Source organism: Fukomys damarensis, unplaced genomic scaffold (genome assembly GCF_012274545.1).
Source record: "Fukomys damarensis isolate Sample0158 unplaced genomic scaffold, DMR_v1.0_HiC HiC_scaffold_2, whole genome shotgun sequence".
In the NCBI taxonomy this organism is placed as follows: domain Eukaryota; kingdom Metazoa; phylum Chordata; class Mammalia; order Rodentia; family Bathyergidae; genus Fukomys; species Fukomys damarensis.
In genome coordinates, this window is record NW_022900914.1 from 8,023,908 (window position 1) to 8,043,360 (window position 19,453).

The 19,453-nt window shown below is 54.8% G+C and overlaps 1 protein-coding gene across 1 annotated transcript in view; it reads left to right on the top strand.

Annotated features, from left to right (window-relative positions):
• Positions 1–12,011: 12,011 nt before the first annotated feature.
• The window catches only part of Kcnk3 (potassium two pore domain channel subfamily K member 3), a 10,018-nt gene continuing 2,576 nt past the window's right edge, over positions 12,012–19,453 (top strand). Inside the window, exon 1 of the mRNA XM_033762148.1 lies at positions 12,012–12,274. Within this exon, the coding sequence (XP_033618039.1) occupies positions 12,241–12,274 (34 nt within the window). The 5' untranslated portion in view covers positions 12,012–12,240. The remainder of the gene's footprint in view (positions 12,275–19,453) is intronic.

The window sequence follows — 19,453 nt, forward strand, 5'->3', positions numbered from 1 at the left end:
GCCAAGGTCCCACTTATCAGCAGAGGGAGGCCAGTACCCCAGCTCCTGGGGCAGCGGGAATGCAGGAGCCTCCCTCTGGAAAGGCAGCTCCCACAGCTGTCCTTGTGCCAGAGTGCAGAGGGAGTGCTAGGGCCCAGAGCCTGGACCCCAGCTGGTATCTTCTGATGGGGTAGCCAGGAGCCAGGATGCAGGCAGAGCCCACCCAGGACATGTACTGGTGGCTGGCACCCCTGTCCAGGCCAGGAGCTGGCTCCAAGGCTCTGGGGTCCTGGGAGCTGATGTCTTTCTCATGGACCAGTGTCCGACATCTGCCCAGACTTGTGCATGACCTGCTGGATCGCAGGCCCCTGGGTCAGCTGGGTGCGTCCTCTCAGTGGTTTGCTATCTTAGAATGCTTATGGGACATTGGTGGTGATGCGCGGTCCCTACTCAAGTGACTCAGCCTTGGGCTAGGATGGGGTGCACTTGGGGGGCCGATGCTGGTTCAGAGTAAAGGCTTAGGTGGGCAGTGGGTGGCGTGACAGCAATCCCTGAGGTCTTCCAGACTCCTTGAGCACTTTGGATGCCAGCAGATGAGGAGATGAGACCTCGGTCAGGGGCCAGTGGAGCGTGGGAGTGGCTACCTCAGAAACTCAGCAGTTCTGACAGCGTCGAGCCCCCTGACTTCCCCACCCCCTCGGCCACTTCCCCCTCACCAGTTGTTCCCATTCTCTGTGTTCTAGGCCCCATGGGCTCAGGCAGCCCCTGTCCCCCAGGCACCTCCATTTCAGGAGAAGCAGAGTCCATGAACTAAAGCGCGTCTTAACCGATGAACGTGGTCTTGGTGGATGCTACAGAGGGGAGGGATGGAGAAGACAGACAGGCAACTGCGATCGTCACAGTGATCTGGAAAAGCTACTTCCCCAGAGGGGCTGCCTAAGGCAGAGACGGGAAGAGTGAAGCTTCCAGGCAGGAGGACAGCAGATGAGGTGCCAGGGAGACCACAGGGAAAGCATTTGAGTAGCAGGAGCAGAGCAAGCAGTGTGGCTGCAGCTTGCAACAACAGCTGCAAAGGAGGTGGAGACGTGGAAGGGCCGATTCTCAGGGCCATGGAGGACCAAGGGTTTGGATTTCACTCCAAGCATAGAAGTCACTTGCCTTAGTCTGCCAAGGCTGCTGTAACAAAACACCATAAACCAGGTAGCTTATAACAGAAACTAACTTCACAGTTCTGGTGTCTAGAAAGTTAAAACAAGGTGTGGACAGGTTCCTGGGTCTGGTGAAGGCTCCCTTCGTGGTTCATACCTTCTTGCTCTGGCCTCCCATGGCAAAAGGGACAAGCAGCCCCTGGAGACTCTTTAATAAGGGCAGAGCACACTCACAGTGGAGAAGCATGATGCGTTAGAGCAGGGGGTGCCTGGGGAAGTGGACAGTGTGGGCAGACTGAGGCCATCCTAGAAGCAGAGTGGACAGGACTTGTTGGTAGGTAGGATGTGTGTGTTGGGGAGAGGCTGTGGGAGTCCAAGGAAGAAAATAATCAAGGAGGGATGGTCCTAAGTCTTTGGCCTGAGCACCTGGCAGGAGGATGAGCCTTTACTAGATGGAAAATGAAATGTGGAGAATAACAGGTTTGGTAAAGAAATTCAGGACCTCTCTTTTAGATGTCTAGTTCATTTTGAGGCATGCATGACCAACCTGTGAAGGCAGTTAGAGACAAGTCTGCGGCTCAAGGGAGAAGTCAAAGCTGAGATAAAACTTGAGGGTTGGAAGGAATAATGAAAGTCATGCGCTAGCTGAGATCACTGGGGAGAGGGGAGAGCTGGCAAGAAGGGCAGAGCGCCCAACCCTCCCACCAACAGCGAGAGGTCAAGCAAGAAAGGAGGCAGGGAGGTACCTGGGGACAATGGTGTCCCACAGGCCAGGAGGACTATTCCAAGAGGGGGAAGAGTCAGCTGTGCCAGCCGCACAGGGAGGCCAAGTCAGAGGAGCAGGCAGTGGATGTGGCAACACGGTGGTCCGCAGGGATTCTGGCCATGAGAATGGTGTCGCCTTCAACAGCTCTGTGCAGGCGCAAGCGAAGGGGACGTTTGCACCGGCTCCTCTGTACTTGTTGAGCCTGCAGCAGAGGGGCCAGGTTTCAGAGGTGACGGGCAGAGAACCAACAGTGCCTCGGCTCCGCCTGTTTGCAGGCCCTTTCACTAATGCTTCAGAACCTCCTCCCGCAGTGCCCAGGAGTAGTTATCATTAGATCCATTATGCAAATGAAGCCCGAGTCTCAGCAAGGTTACCGCTCAGGGCTCCCAGCCAGGAGCTCGCTCAGGTCCGTCTGACTGGAAGCCCCACGCTTCCTACAGTAGCCCCCACCCCGCAGCCTCAGCCTCGCGCCCCATCACCACCTCCCCACCATCCTTGTCCTTTGATCGCTCCCGTCAGCTCCCAGCTAGTCCTGGCCTCTGCCTCCCTCCTCTGAGGAAGCTGTGTTTTCTCTTTGATGCCTACAGTCTGTCCTCAGCCGGATCCCAACATCCTTCCCTCCTCCCTTGCTGATGTTCCCTCACTCCCTGCCAAAGCTGAGGGACTGGCTGCAAGAGCTTCCAAGAACCCAAGGGGCACTGGGCCTCTTGGACAGGAGCGTGGTCCTGCCTCCCTGACTTCTCCCCAGGAGACAGCCAGGCTGGGCTTCAGGGCAACCCCAGCCCAGCTCGGAACAGTCGGAGATGTCTCTGGAGACGCCGAGAGTGGGCAGCCAGAAGGACCAAGCAGTCCAACCCAGATGGGTGAAGAGGGGCCCCAAAGCACTTCCCGAGAGAATGGAATAAAGGAGACATGGCATCGGGAGTCCTAAATAGGGGCCGTGATTGGTAAAACCAGCCACCTGCCTGCCACCACCGTACCAGACAGGTGTGGTGTGGGGAGAATTCCAGGTCTCAGAGTTCTCTTTGGAGCCAGGTGGTCCCAGTGGGAGGACACAGGTAAAGCCCAGAGACAATGTGGGCCCAAGACAGAGTTCCTGGCAGGATGGAGGGAACCTGAGCTCTGCAGGCCTGGCCTTGGCCTGCCTGGTGCATCCTCCCTCTCTGCCTCCCATCTGAGTCTCTAGGATGAAGGCTGTCATCCGGGATGCCTAGGGATGCTTCCAGCCCTGAGTATTGGGGTTCTGAGGCCCTGTCTGCCCCAGTACTGGCCCCAGCAGGCCCAGTACCTGGCTCTCAGCTGGAAGAGACGAGCAGAGTGGATGAAACACCAGGGCACCGCAGAGGCCCAGCTGCAGGCCCTGCGACCCTGACAGTGGCCTGCAGTAGTAATTAGCTCCTCACACATCGCCGGGGTTATTTTTAAGGCTCGTTTTCCCCTGGTCTATTTTTAAAGTCACGGTGGCACGTGGCTGGCTGGCTGCCCTTCCCAGGTGCCCGTGCCAATTTGGGCCAGGAATGGAGGAGGGTAAGGTGGGCCTCTCAACGCTAGGGTACCTCACAGAAGGGCCAGAGTTAACCAGCCCCTCATTGGATGGCTCCAGGAAGGTTCCTGCTAAGGTGGAACCTGGGATCCAGCCTTGGGCAGCAGGGGGCCTGCAGCAGAGGACCCTGGGAAGTTTCCACGTGGTCATCTCACCTTCAGGGCTCCGCCTCCTCATCGGTGATCAGATGCACAGTAGTGACACGTGCCACACTTGCTGTCAAAACACTCAGGAGTGAGCCCAAGCACAAGAGAATAAGGAGAGGAATTCGCATACACACTCCCACTGGATCCTGAGCAAGTGATGCCCAGGCTGGGAGACCCTGAGTCTGTTCCTGTTGTCCGCTCATTCACCTGCCCAGACGGCTGCCTTCACATTTCCCCACTGGCAGAACCCACAAAAGGTCAGAGACAGAAAGGAGAGAGCCTAGCTTGGCCATGGAGCTGCTGTGTGACCTTGAGCGAGTAACTGACCTTTCTGTGGCTCTGTTCCTACATCTTTAAATGGGATAATAATAGTTCCTACTGAACAGGGTGGTTTGAGGATTAAAGGAGGTACTCACATCAGCTCCCTCGGAGCAGTGCCGGCACGTAGTAAGCACTGTATAAACGTTAGCTAGTATTGTTTTGAAGTGGGGAGGAGGAACGGTGACAGAGGCTTTTAATCATTTGAATAAAGTCAAGTGGAGAGAGAGCCAGCTTGCCCTGATTCCACAGTGGGGCTGGGGGAGGGAAAGGAGACAGACAGCCCTGTAAGCAGCAGCTGGAGAGGGCTGGGTCCTGGGGAGGCTGCCCAGCTTGGAGTTCTTGGCACCATAAAAAGCAAGCTGAGGACATAGTGCATAAACAGGCGGCCTCTGCAGGCCTTGGAGCTGGGAAGTCACTCTCCTGAGAGACCCTGGCCGGGCCCATCTCCTGGGCTGCGGATGAAGTGAGGATGCAGAGTCTGGAAGGCCGGGGTGTGGCAGAGGTCACTGGGAAGGCTGGGGACGCAGAGGTCAGAGAATGGCAGGCCTGGCTGAGTCAGGCTGGGGACGGACATCTGCCTCCCAGTCTGCATAGAGGGCAATGTCCCCAAGGACAGCCCAAGACAGAATGGCCTCAGCCTAGATCACTTCATTCTGCACAAGGGGCATTTATTTCCAGCAGCATGGGGTTGAATGGAGTATGTTTCCATGGAGAGCAGGGGAGTCACAGCCTCTGAGAAGAGTGTGTGTCCCTGTCTGGAGCGGAGGCTCAGAGACTAGGGATGGTGGGGCTGTCTCCGCTATGGCGGTGCACACTCCCGGCTCTCCTGGGCCTGTCCACCCTGCAGCCCAGCTGGTTCCTGCATTCTGCCCTGGATAGCAGACAGAGCCATGCCCAAAAGCAGGGTAGGAAGGGGAAGGCTGGAGAGAGAGAGAGAGAGAGAGAGAGAGAGAGAGAGAGAGAGAGAGAGTTTGTATGCATGTTTGAGTGCTGGGAGTGAGGGTCCCACATCTGCAGGGTGGCTCAGAGGGGAGAAGGTCCCGGCAGCTGCCTCCAGCCTGTAGTCCCCGTTGCCTGGAGTCCCTCTTCTCCCGGGCACCATGCCAACCTTCACCATCTGAGCTCCCGAGCCCTGGAGAGGGTGCCGAGCCTAAGAAAAGCCTCCCTTCACATCTCCTGGCATCTGCTCCCCAACTCCCTGCCAGCCCAGAGCTGTCTGGGCCACTAGCCATGACCAGGAAGGAGAGTAGAGCAGGTGATGGAGATGAAGCCACAGTGTCCAGAGGCCTCCCCGCTACACTGAGCCATCTATGGAGACTGGCTCCATGCAGCTGCTGTGTTTCTGCTGTGGGCACTGGGCAAGGCCAGCGGGAGACAGACCCACCTCCATGCGAAAGCCAGTGCTTGGCAATGAGTGGACAGGCCAGAATGTGCCTTTCTCTCTGGCAGAGGACAAGGAAAAGTGTGCCAGAGGAGGCATCCCTCAGAGAGAGGCCTTGGAGAGTGGAGGAGTTGCGGGAGGGACTCAAGGTGACAGTGGTAAGTGGCAGCTCAGAGCTGTGCTGAAAACATATATTGGTATACTAATAACAGCTCTTATTTCCTGATGCCCTCCACCCGCCAGGCCTCACACTAGGGACTTTACAGATTGTGTTTCTTCTCCTAAGTTTACATGGCTACCTAGTAAGAGAAGGGACCAGAGAGGCAGTGTAGTAGGAGGAGCAGCAGGCCCGGAACCAGAGACCCAGGCCCAGCTCTGGAGCAGCCCTGAGGGTGAAAGGCCACAGTCTTCCCGGGCTTCACAGGTGGAATGGACACCACGTCAGCCCTGTGAGCTGCACGGAGCTACCGTGAGGACACAATAGGAATGCTCCTTACCGCTGTAGGGTGCTGTGCCCAAGTGGGCCCTCTGAACCCAGCCAGGGCTCTTGTGCTGCACTACTACCATGCAGAGCACCCTGAGGACAGTGCATGGGGCTGGAGTGGCTGGGGCTTGGCCAGGGTGCAGCGCCCCTTTGGGCCACGGCGAGTAAGAACTTCTGAAAGGAAACAGCACCACTTAGCCAGTACCAAAGGCCGGCGGCCAGAAGTCCAGGCGTGACCCTCCCAGTCTCTCTGGCTGAGGTGCTCCTGTTCCTGCTTTGCTTGGTCACTCTCTGGCTTCTCTTCCCCCGTAACTGATTTGCACATGGCTTTGGCTCCCTCTGCTCCCACCTAAGGCCCAACTCCTTGTAGCCCAGGTTCTCAGCCCCCAAGGCCAGTTCCTGAGAGATGGAAGCTGAATGGCTCAGCCCCGCGAGCAGCTTGGGTCCTCTCGGATCCCACGTCCAAGTCTGCTCTGATCCACTGTGGCCTGGGCCAGGGTGACAGGGTACAGAGGATCTGCCGAGGCCTACCCTCGACTGGGGTTGTTATAAGGAGGACTGTTCCACAGTCTTTATGTCCCCCGACATGGCCTCCTGGCCCTGACCTCCAGCCTTCAGGTCCTCACCTGTTCTGTCTGGCTCAAGGCCACACTGAAGACCCCCAGAAGTCTCCAAAGAGACCCTCCAGGGCTGGCCACCCAAACATTAGCAGGCAAAGAGCACAGACCAGCCCAGAAGAAAGAGCCTTTGGCCAGGAGAGCGCCAACCATCCCCATGGTCTGAGCCTCACTCTGTGCAGAGCACCAAGACTGTAAGACAAGGTCCTGCCTGAGGGGCATATGGCGGCCTCAGGATAATGGCCCCTGAATGTGCTGTCCATGCTCTGTGGATGAGAGGATATTCCAAGGGACAGGCTTAATGGTCAGACACCTTCACAAGTACTTGGATTTTGAAGGCCAAAAGATAGAAGTTGAATCCTTGGGGTTTTTTGTTGTTGTTGTTTTGTTTGTTTTTGACCTGATAACCTTGGGCCAGTAGTGTTTCACTTCTCTGAGCCTCAGTTTCCTCATCCAAATAGAGCTAGATATGCCCACCTGGAGGGTTGCAATGAGGAGCAGATCTCTGATGTGGGGTGTCTGGGTGACCTGCTATGTGGATGCCCTGCCTTCCTTGCCCCTTATCCCCTCCACTCCATCCTCTACTTTCTACCTGCAGCTGAAGCTCTGCAGAGTGGAGACCAGGAAGCGGGAACCACCCAGGGGACTAGGCCTGGGTCCTGGACAGCTCCTTAAGGCCTGTCCACAGTCCAGCACCATCCCATAATGGCCTGCTTGCCCCCGCTCGCCGCCATGCTGCACAGACACACTGGACCGGAAGGACTGCTCCTCGCAGAGGCATGGCCGTGCTTAGGGAGGGCTGGCTACACTGGCCAGCATTGGCAAGAAGGCCAAGTGTGTGGCAGGAATGGATGCTTATGGGGAGCAGGAAAAGACCATGCTGGGGGGCCCCAGAGCAGGGGGACAGCTTCTTGGGAGAAGGCAATGGGGGATAGGAGAAACACACAGCCACCAGCACCAACCCACGCGCAAGGTGTTTAAAAAGGAAAGCAGAAATTTACAACAATTCTGTACATCTGAAACTGCTCTAAACGAAGTTTATTTTTTAAAATAATAAATGACAATACAAAGGATTGGAAAGGAAAGGAGAGAGGAGAGGAGAGGATAACAGAGTATGGCTTCAGACACTGACCTTGATCCAATTGTAGTGGTATCCAGGGCTGAGTGGCTCTGCCCTCTAGCAGGTGCTCACACTGACCTTAAATAATGCTTCCAGGTGTCTAGAGTCATCTCTGGGGGCTGCTGGGCACAAAAATGCCATGCTCTCAGCCACAGATTGGCGAGATTGCTGTGCCTTTTGACCCCATGGGTCTTGCTGGCCCGCTTTCATGGAATCCACCTCCCAACCCCAGTCCTCCTGCATAGACTCAGCGCATCCTGGGGCAAATCTTCACTCTCCCACCCTCCTGCTGGCTGCTGTCTGTTCCCCAAAGGCAAGGCCCACCATTCCATCTCTGCATCCTCTCTCAGCACTTAGCTTGGTGCCTGGCACGAAGTAGTGGGTGCTTAAGAAATGTTCACTCAATTAATTAATGAAGACAGCTAAGAGGGAATGAAGCCATGTTTGTCTCGCTGATTTTACAGCTGATATCGCTGAGCCCAGCCAAGCTGCAGCCTCCCTGGGGCCCTTACTTCCTACGCAGCCTCCCTAAGGCACTCCAGGCCCCTGCCAGAGGTCCACATCTTCCTCCAGGCCCCCGCAGCAGCCTGTGGCAGCCTCAACCTGCCGCCTCCTGCTGTCTGGCTCAGCTAGTGAAGAGGTTCTCTGCAGAGACCCTGTGCACTCTTGGGTGCTTTCTGCAGGAAAGGGCTGGAGGAGAAGGAGGAGGAATCATAGGGAGGGAGCACCTGCCAACCCGCCCTATGCCAACATTAGGAGAAGCAACCACAACAGTCCTGCTCAGATGGACCATGGATCCCGATCCCTGACCCCAGGCCGGAGGCCTAGGAGGCCACTGAGATGAGAAAGCAAGAGAACGGGACTTGGCCAAGGAAAGCCTGGCTCTGCCGTGGCCCTGTGTGGCTTCGTCCTGATGACCCAGGCCTTAGCTCAGGCCCGAGACTCAGGGCTCCTGCCTTCTAGAGCACAGCATCTACGCTGGTGGTTGTGGTCACGCTGTCCGAGGTGACAGACCTGAGTGTGTCCCCCACTCAGTTCCCTCACTGGCTGTGTGGGCTAGAATGAGTTAGGGGAGCTCTCTGTACCTCCGTTTCCTCACCTGTAAAGTGGAGCTAATTCGTATAAAATTTCTATGAAGAGTGAATAAAATAATATGTGCAAAGTACTTAGTGTCTGGCAGACAAATGCTCCCTAAATGGGTGCTTTATGATTATTACTACTGCTTTGATGACTTCCACTACCACCACTCCCGTGGCTGCGGCCTGCCAGGAACTGAGCTGCTAAGAAGCCTCAGAGGCCAAGATGAGACCAAACTAAGAAGCAGAAGCCTCCAGAGAAGCAAAAGGAAGCAAAAACTCAGCCCCCAGGAGATGGGCTCCAGGAGAAGAAGGAAGGGACACTGGGTCCCTCGGGGCTCTGTGGCTGGGAGGAAGAAGCTGGGGACTAAGACTCCCCGAATTCTCTGGCCTGTCTTGGCCCTGGAAGCCTCAAGCAGGGACAGGTAGCCATGTGACCCACCCTTAGGAAAGTTGTCTGGGGTACTGGTAGCCAATGGGTTCTGGGGTCCTGGCTGTCCCTCTTCTCTAACTGGGAGAATGTTAGTCCTCAGAGCCAGGCCGACTGGGCCCGCCCACGGGTCCTCACCCTCCCAACCACATCTGATCAGTCCCCACCAGGACCGAGATCCTATGTGCACCAGAGGCCCAGGGCATTGCTTGAGCACCTAACAATCCCGGTGGCCGTTGTCTGACCCTCTTATTGAGACTCCAGCTCCTTCCACTGCTTGAGGGCGACAGATCATGGCTTCACAGAAGGGCCAGGGTCCTGAAATGCTGAAGAGCCTCAAGAACATTTCCTCCAGTCTCTTCACATCCCAGAGGAGGCACATGAGGCCCAGAGGGTGAGAGAGGGTCTTGCCTATGATCACACAGTAGAATCTGAGCCCAGGTCTTCTGACTTCCACCCCAGTGGGAAGGAACTGCTTTTGACTTTCAAGTTCGGCTCTAACGTGTATGACCTGAGATAAATATTGCTTTGTCTCTCTGAGCCTCGGTTTCCCCATCTGTAGAACGGGATATCAGTAACAACACCTTCTCTATAGGACCGCTTTGTAGCTCAAACAGTAGAATGTATGGAGATTGCTATGTAAGTGATAAAGCCCTACGCAGATGAAATACAAAGAATTATTGTTCTAGATTCAGAATGTACGGTACAGTAATATCAAGAACTCAAAAACATGCTGGTTAAATGGATGAATGTTTGAAGGGTGGTGAAGGCTCCGACTTGTGTACGTGGATGAACTCGGAGGAAGTGACTCCTAAGATGGACTCTGATGGAGGGGCAGACGGGAACTTTTAGGCTAGAGAATGTCCTATTCATTGGGTGAGAAAATTCAATGTCAGAGGCACTAGCAGCCTTAGCCAACTTGGGACCCTAGGCTGAATCTGGCCCACTCCCTGTTTTTGTCAACAGTTTCACTGGAACACATCCACTTATTCATTTACATAGTGTCTGTGATGGCTTCAGCGGCAGGAGCTATCACAGGACCCGGGAAGCCCAGAACATTTACTATCTGGCCCTTTATTTTTAAAAGTTTGGGGCCGGGGATTTAGCTCATTGCTAAATCACAATCTCAGTGCAAGCACAAGGACCTGAGTTTGATCCCCAGTACCAAAAAAAATAAATTTTAATAAATTAATTAAAAAGTTTGGCAGGTATGGTGGCACATGCCTATAATCCCAGCACTCAGGAGGCTGAGGCAGGAGGATGTCTTTGAGTTTGGGGCTGGCCTCAGCTTCATGGTGAGTCCTGGGACAGTGTGCACTACAGAAGGAGATCTTGTCTCAAAAAACAAAACAAAAAACTATTTAAATAAGTAAATTAATGAATTGAAAGTTTGGGGTGGGAGGCATAGCTCACTGGTAGAGCACTGCTTGTGGTAGAGCACTGGAGAGCAGGTGACCCTGGGATCTGTCCCAGTACCACATAAGAGAAACCAGTTTGCTGATGTCTGTCCTGCAGTAAGGCGGCAGCAGCGCTAGGGCAGTGCCAGGCCACTGGACTTCTCTTCACACCTGTGCTCCCTCACGTGTCTGGGCCCCACCCAGCTCTACTGCTGACCCCAGGGCAAGAGGTTTCAGGTGCCAGGCTCTAGGCCCACACCTGGGCTGACCGCTGTGGCCTGCAAGACCCAACAGGCTTCCAGCTGGAGACGAGAGGCTCTCTCTGGGAGCTCGACGTGGAGACGCTGCTGGGCCTCCACTTCCCCTCCACGGGTAAACTGGGGAGAGCCCGGGAAAGCAGATGTGAACGACTAGGGCAGCCCGATGCCAGAGGTAGACGCGGCCTTCAAGTGTTCGGGGAGGACTGGCGCTGCCAGCCATCTGCAGGAAGGGCCAAGTCCACTTTAAACTGGGCTACAGAATTCCTTTCTCAGTGCCAGGCTGGTCCTGGCGGATTCATTTAATTAAAACCCCACCACATCCAATCTTCTGGAAATTCTGAGCTCACAGAGCCCCTGTCCATGGAGTCACACGACACAGACAGGGCCCAGACCGAGGCCACGGCACCCAGTGAGGTGGACAGACCCATCTGTGCCGGGTCAGTGCCCTTTCCTGGACTCCAGGCTGCCCACCCTGGGCCCGGCACTCCATCTACCACCCCTGCCTCTGGCTCAACTCAGATGCCCCCCCCAACTCATTCATTCAGCAGAGATTTATTCTGTATCTGTGCCAAGCTTCCTTCTAGGTATGGGGAACACAGTCGTGCACAAAAGACAAAATCCGTGTCCTCTCGGGGCTCCGTCCCACCCACAAACACAGGCTCATCCCACACACCACGTACCCGCTCTCCTCCCCTTCTTCCACCTCACCTCTGAACCCTTGAATGACGTCCTTCCCTCTAGCTCAGGAATGAGTTTGTGACTACTGAACGACACACTAAGGAATCTTTCTGCCCCGGATCTCCTGCTGCCGCCCCCAGCCCCAGCCCAGGGATGCCCCTCCCCTATTCAAGAGCTGTCCATGGCTCCCCATGGCCTTCCAGTTAGGAATTTATTCCTGAACCTAACTCCAGCACCTCCAAGGTTAGCCCCTGCCCACCTCAACGGCTCTCACTTTTCAGTTGAACTTCCTGCTCCAAAACTCCAGGAAAACTTTTGATGATGTTGTTGTGAAGTTCATAATAGTCTTAATTTTTTACTTAAAAAAGTCATAGATTATTTTGTGCAGAACACATAAAATGTATGAAAAAGAAAATTAAAACCGAGCATAAGCCATTCACAGATAAACTCCATGTGTTTTTTAATAAAGTGTTTCCTCCCAGCTTCCTTTTCTGTGGGTGCCCATGTGTGCACATACACTTTTTATATTTATATATTCCTAGTGTGGGATCTCACCGTGATAGGGTAGCTTTCTGTGTAATTAAAAGCCTCATCAGGAACAGCGTTTTCATGGCTGCACAATATTTTGCCCCATAAATATACCTTAATATATTTAACCAAATCCTATTGGTGAACATTTGGACTCTTTACAATTTTTCACAATGAAAATGCTGCTTTAAACATCCCTGTTCATAAATCTTTGTTCCCATCTCTGGTTATTTTCCTAGCAGAGATTCCTAGAAGTGGCACCACAGGGTCCCCAGGCAGATGTCTTTCTAAGTTTCTTGCTGTGGATCATGAAGCCGCCTTTGAGAGAGTCCGGAGGCCCCCACCACCCTCACTTGTGAGCGCGCCATGAGGTGTATTTTCTCGGCCCTTAACACACCAGGTACCCTTGTCAGATCCTGCATCTCCAATCCACCCTTCAGAGCTCAGAACCAATGTCACTTCCTCCACAAAGCCCTCCCTGTCACCCCACCAAAGTTCTCCACCTCCAGCTCCCGCTCTGCCCCATCACAAATCATCCCTCCCAAAACACCGATCACCTTGGCCACACATTTCAGGTGTGTGTGAGGCAACGACCTCTGCTTTGGGTGGAACACTGAAGTTTTCAACACGCTTCCGCTGAAAGTGTTTGTCTGGTTTACTCCCAATGAAAAGTGTTTTGAGGTCAGCTCGGTCAGATCATTTGGTCTCCTTACCCTGGCTACGTCAGCAACCTGGAGTCCAATCCAGCCTCAAGCTGGCCTTGCTTTAGTGGTCTTTACTATTCCTTGACCTAAGCAGCCCAGGCTGTGGGTGAGCCGCTGTGCGGTATGGAGCAATCCGAGAGGCCTGAGCTAGGACAGCCCTCACTGGGTCACTGCTTCGTGACCTGAGGCTGGAGCCCTGCTCCTCTCTGGGCCTTAGTTTGTCTATTGGCAAAATGGGCATGGTGAGCTGCGCAGTGTGCCGAGCTCTGGCCCTGGTCACTCCCGAGGCCCCTGCCCCAGGCACCCTCAGCTGCGCCAGGGTGCCTGTGAGGGCCCCTGCTCCAAGCTGGCCGCTGGGATGGCCCGAGGGAGCCAGCCCAGGAGGCAGGCCTGGCTCCGGGCCAGGCTGTGTCTGCAAACACTGACCTTGGCTGCTGTTGGGATTTTCCATGACACCAGCGCCCTCCCCTCAGCTCCCCATTTCACGTGTGCCTGGGGAGGGGGGGATGGGTGGTCCCTGCACCAGAGGCCCTGTGCACCCAGTAACAGGGGCACCTGTGGGTGGAAGACCACTAAGGAGAGAGGAGGAGAGAGCTGACATGGAACGAAGGGCCAGGAGAGACCCATGGGTTCAGGGTGGGGGCAGGCACTGAGGGGAGAGCCAGGAAGATAGGAAGAGAGGCCTTGGGCAAGAGCAGGGTGGAGCCAGGGGATGGGTGCTGCGCCGGGAGCTGTCCTTCCTGGGAGCTGCAGCCTGCAGCATGACAAACTCCAGACCCAGTTCTGCAAGCTGGTCCCCACCCCCACCCCAGCTCCAGGAGGTCCTGGTGTTTTCCCAGGCCTGAGTCTGGGTTTGGCCAGGCTGGGGGCCACGGGCTTCTTTCCGAGGCCTTGAAGCTGACCTCGTTTTGAAGGGGGCCAGGGGACTTCATGGGGGCAGTAGAGTCCAAGAGTCAGCAAAGGCCTCGCATGCCTTCCCCAACGAGTGTCTGAGGGGATGTTTCTCCCACAGCCTCCCGAACCTTGGCCTTTGAGGTTGAACAGCAGTGGCTGAGCAGCGGCTCCCACTCGGCCCTGTGTGGGACCCTGAGGGGATCCTCCCACGATGCAGAACTCCTCTGAGGACCAGGGGGCCCCTCCAGCACTGGGAGGAAGGGTCCAGAAGGTTCCTGGAATAGGTGGCATCTGAGCAGATCTTCCAGGAGGGAAAGACAGCACCTGTGCTTTCCAGCCATTCCCACCAGGCCCGCTGCCATCCCCGCCACCTCATCTCCTTTAACATGACAACCAGGAGCCCCTGTGCCAATTCCTGGCTCCACACTGCTGTATCACTTGGCCAAAGGGGGCTCCCTGTCAGTGCCTCAGCCCCCCAGGAGGCAGAGTCCTCGAGGGCCCTCTTCTGGATGACCCTTGCCTGGCACAGGTCCCCCGTCCCCTGCCACTCAACAACCATCCCGGCCTTCCTCTCGGAGGCACCCATGTCTGCATCAACCCTTTCGGGCATCAACCCAGACTTTGCAGCCCTTGAGTATTTCAGGCCACAGGTCACCTCATCCATCTTCCCTCAGGACAAACATTGGCCCAGCCAGGGTTGTATTTACATTAGATAAGTCGATCTGCAGGGAGACCTGGTACAGTGAGGCACTGCCAAGGGCTATGCATTTCTAGTTCACCCAGAGATGAGACAGCAGAGAATCTCAAAGTTAGAGACCTACAAAAGGACCTGAGAGGTTCCTGACGCACTAGAGGAGCCTTTCTCAAACTGCTCCACAGGGAACCCTTTTCTGGTAATATGCCCTGTGAGAAAAATGTGCCCTGGTAACATTAGTGGGAAACAGGACCTACTCCTAGCTTGGAATGGCCTTGCGCAGTGACATGCATGGCTCTGAGAAAAATGCATGTGCTTAAGTCAATGACAACAAATCCTGTTTCATCCAGATTGCCCCAGTTGAACGAAGCAGCTCCTTTCTCTGTCCAACAGTTATTAACATTCCATGGAGCTGGTGCGCCAGGGAATTAACCTTGGGAAAGGCTGACCATAGAATGTTGCTGCTGGAGAGGATATTAAAGACCATATAACCTTGGGGTTCTCCAAAACACTCATATTAATAATTAGTATTTATTGATCTCCATATCCTAGGCATTTTAAGTCTACTTATGCAGCAACTCTATGGGATATGTACATCACTGCACCCATTTTACAGATGAGGAAAGCAAGGCCCAGGAGACTAAGTAACTTGACCAAGGTTTAAAGCTGTTTAACCCCAGAGCCTGTGCTCTTATCCACTCCCCTAACCCATAGAGACCTCCTCTCTACTTTTCAGTACTTCAAACATACAATTACTTCATTCAGTCAATTATCCCACGCTAATCAGCAGTTCTGATTGGCAGATGTGTCCTTAATTCATTTTGATGGGGAAATAAATTAATTACAGCCTTAACAATAACCTATTCAGTGTCTGATCTATGTAGTCTGCACATATCGTGCTTCATAAATTAGATCTTACAAAAGTTTTACTCTGTAACCAGGCAGGTAAACAAAGAAAATAGTACCAGGGATCGATAGCAGTGGGAAAGGGACACCCTCCTAGCTTGGCCTGTCTGCCTAGGCCACTGAGAAGAGGAGAACGGAAGCCCAGAAAGAGGAAGACCAAGCCCTGCCTGGGTCAGGACAGACCCTAGCTGTTGCCTGCCGGCCCCACGGCTTCCTCTGCCAGAGACTGCAGCAGTGCGAGTCAGACAGCAGGCAAAGGCCAGAGCAGGCAGCCAGGCCCAGCCAGCCAAGGCCATTGCTAAGGGCTGAGGGCAGCTACCTGTGCTTTGACTACAAGGATGGGGCCACAGGGGGAGAAAGACTAGTGAGAGGGACAGCCAGCCTGGCCCCTCTAGGTCCCCGAGTGCTCCTGGAAGGCAGAGCTACAGCCAATGTCCAAGCTCCTTGAAGGAAAAGAAAAGAACAGAGGCCGAGAGCTTCCCACCCCATCCCTTAGTTACTTTCTACCTGAAGATACCTAGGATTTCTTCACCTGTTTCCTCAGGTGACTTCCATGCCTCCAGCCAAGTTCCAGAGCTACCTCTTAGCTAAAGTGCTGCAGAATAGTATCTGCTGGCCCTTGGGGATTGGACAGGTATGGCTCTGGTCACACCTGAGCCAGGCAGCAGTGGATGGCACCCCGAGGTTGTGATCGAGGACCCTGGGCTATAATCCAGTTGTGTCTTTCACCAGCTGTGTGGCCTTGATCAGACTGCTTTCCCCTCTCTGCTTCTCCATTTCCTCATCTGTATAATATAAATACTGGACCAAATGATGGCTAAAGGCCTGGCTCTGAGGATCTTTAAATCCACAGAGGGTTCGGGAAAAGAGGCAAGAAGAGGAGGGAGCAGGAGATCTCCGCCGAGCACTCAAGAGCAGCCTGTGTGTTTTGATGCCATTGAGGAACAGACAGGGCCCTGTGCCCAGAAACTCACGGGACTGGACAAGGAAGAGGTGGGCAACAACACCCCAGCCTCTCCCTGGCAGAGCCAAGCCTGACACGGGCAGGGAGCAGGCAGGCAGCAGGCCTGGCAGGCAGATGGATCTTGCCAAACTCACAGTTACTTCCCAGAAGCCGAAGTGCCCTGGGACCGCTCTGCCCTGGCTGGCAGTCCTCCAAGCCGGGCACCCACGTCAGCAGTGCCTCGCAGCTACCTGCTTTCCCAGCCAGTGACAACAGGACAGGCAAAGAGTGCAGCGTGCACACCCTGGGCCACACCTGGAAAAGCATCTCTCTCCCTTTCCCATTTGTGCCATGTCCAGCTTGGGACAGTGCCTTCCCTGAGGGAAGGGCCTCAGTTTCCCTCCCCGGGCATTCCATGAGCTCCGACCCACTGGATGAACACAGAGTCAGAAAGGCCTGGTGGCCGTGGCTAACTCACCAAGCCTCTCCATACTTCCCAACCCTACTTGTAAAGCAGAGGGAGGCATAACAGTGACCTCGTGGGAAGTTTTTGAGGATTGGAATAGAACTGTATCTAAGGGCCGAGGACGAAGATCAGTGGCACAGCACCTGCCTCGCAAGCACAAGGTCCTGAGTTTGATCCCCGGTACCAGAAAAAAAAGCAGCCCATATGAAGCGTAAGAACTGTACCTGCTTAGTGAGCTTCAGACTGTGGTAGAGGCCAAGTGCATCTGACCCAAGGCCAGGTGTGGGCAGGCCAAGACTGCCCTGGACAGGGCATTGCGGTATGGGGCAGGAGACTCACCCAGTAGGAGCTCTGGCTGCCTGGATGAGTCCCTCCCTTGCTTGGCCAGCCACTGTTCAGGAGCCGAGGAAGGGAGGGGTTTGTCCCTTGCAGCTCAAGTTAGGGCTGGGGGCACTGGGGCTGGCAAGGGATGGAAGAGGGAACTGAGGAAAGATGTGGACAGGAGGTGGTGGCACATCTGGTGGGCGTGGAGCCCCAGGGGCTGCTGGGGATCATGGCAGGAGCAGGAGTGAAGGTGGGCTAGGACCAGGCTGGGAGGACCGAGGGGCTTTGCAGGCAGCCCACAGTGGGTAGCAGGGCTGCCAGGCAGGCACTGGGTTTTCCTAAGAGATGACGGCCAGGAGAAGTCAGAGCCTATGAACAAACGCAGGAAAGTGGTGGGTGGGGTGGCACCCTGAGGGTAACTGTGGCTTCCTGACTCCACAGAGCGGGGTCTGTTCCCTGGGTTATGCACGCAGGTTCCTTCCTGGGAGATACCATCACCACTGCATCTGTTGAGGCACAGGTGCCAAGGGGCTTTCATGCCAACTCTCTTCACTCTTGAAGGCAGCCCTGGCAGGTGGCCAGTCCAGGGATTAATAGCTTTAACATCACACACACACTCACACACACACCCAGGTCACACATCTGGGACCAGGACCACATTCCACACTCCCTGTCCCCAGTGCCATGTCCTCCCACCTGGGGACAAAGAAGGACAGGAGAAGCAGCAGCTCTGGCTGGGGTCCTGCCCAGCTGTCGAGGTGAGTTGTGGTCTGGCTGCTGAGGCTGAACTGGCAGGCACAATCTGTTCTCACCCTGCTGGGGTACAGGCAGGCCAGGCCAGAGCCTCAGGAGCTCAGCTTTCCAGGGCCCTGGCTCGGGGCCATGATGGGACCAGGGGAGCCCATTCTAAGGGCAGCCCCAAAGCTTCCGTCCACCCCAGGCATCTGTCCCCAGGCACTGAGCTACAAGATTCAATGGCCTCAGGACAGCAGACATGCCAGTTTTATTGGAACCCAACAACCCCCACAACCGGAGAGTAATCTGTCCCTCTGTTCATTCAGCAGTGAGCCATTACTGAGTACTTGGTATGTCCCAGGCCCCAGCCCCAGGCTAAGGCATCACTCACATTATGTCCCTTATTCCTTTCCAAAGCCCTGTGGGGCAGGGACTTAATGGCTCCATTTTACTGATGTGGAAACCAAGGCCCAGAGAGGTCTCTCTCTCTCTCTGTCTCTCTCTCTCTCTCTCTCTCTCTCTCTCTCTGTCACACACACACACACACACACATCTTCCATGGAAGATTTGGGATTTGAACTCTGATCCAACACCAAAGCATACAATATCCTATCCAGCAATTTAGTCATTAAGTGTATTTGGGGGAGTCCCTGGGAGCACCTGGGAATGTGGAGGTAGAAGTCAGAGGGGAACACAACAAGACCAAACAGTGTTTAGCTTGGCAGGTTGGGGCGGGGGGGCTGGAGTTGAACATCCAAGTAAGGCAAAGATCATTTTCTGCTGTGAGGAAGCCAGGAAGACTGCTGGAAAGAAGAAGCATTGGGTTAAGATTTCATAAGGCTTAGAAAAATGGAAAAACTGGAAAGGCAGCCAGCATTGTTTTATTTCCATAAGTGCGTGTGCGTGTGTGTGTGTGTGTGTGTGTGTGTGTGTGTGTGCGCTGCTAGGGATAGAATCCAAGGCCTCACATATGCAAGGCAAGGGCTCTTTCACTGAACAACATGACTAGCTATCATCGTTCTACAAACAAAGAGAATAAATATTTCAGTAGTTGGTTAAAGCAGGCCCAGGCCAGCAGACTTCATTTTATAAAAAATAAATAGACATGATCAGAGAGTGGGGATAATTAACTCAAGGTCACACAGCCACTGGCGACACGGACAGAATTTACACCCAAGGCTTCTGAGTTCCCATTCGGGTCACTTTCCCTCCATGTCGCCAGGCAGAATTCTTGGCTCAAGACCAGAGGGAGGCTCTGCCTCTGCCCAGCCTGGCTCAGAGACAGCTTGGCTAGTGACAGTTAACACACCTGGAGGGATACTCGGGCTCCTGCTTTGCCCAGAGTAATGTCACACCATGAGCATAGACCCCTTTGAGGCCACGGCCACAGGAACACCCCAGGGTCCCAGCCCCCAACTAGGCTAGGGGTCCCCTGCTTCTCTCCCTTGTCCACCTGGGAGAGGCCTCGGCCGGCCTCCTTTCTTCCTCTTTGTCACTGCTGGGCCAGCTGACCCAGGAAGGCTGGAGGGTCCCAGCACCCTCCACCCCACTGAAAGCTGTGGGTGCCAGCAGGGAAATCATCAAGGAGCTATCCGGGCCTCAGTTTCCCTATCTCCATACCAAATCACAGGATGTCAGAATCTATGTAGTCCCCTTTTCTTCAAGGATGCTGGGGGCCCGCAAAGATAGGGTGACTGCCCTGAGCCCATGACACTGCCCCGAAAACCACGCCTCAGCTGACAGTGCCGGGCTCGCAGCAGCACCAGGAGCCCCCTCCTCCGCTAGGTACACAGAACAATCCAAGTCTGAAACCATGCAGATTCGAGTCTAAACTTCCAAACACCGCGACTTCCCACTAGTTCCGAACAGAACAAGTGCAAACTGGCGCTGGGGCGGTGCCTGGGGGCTGGGCA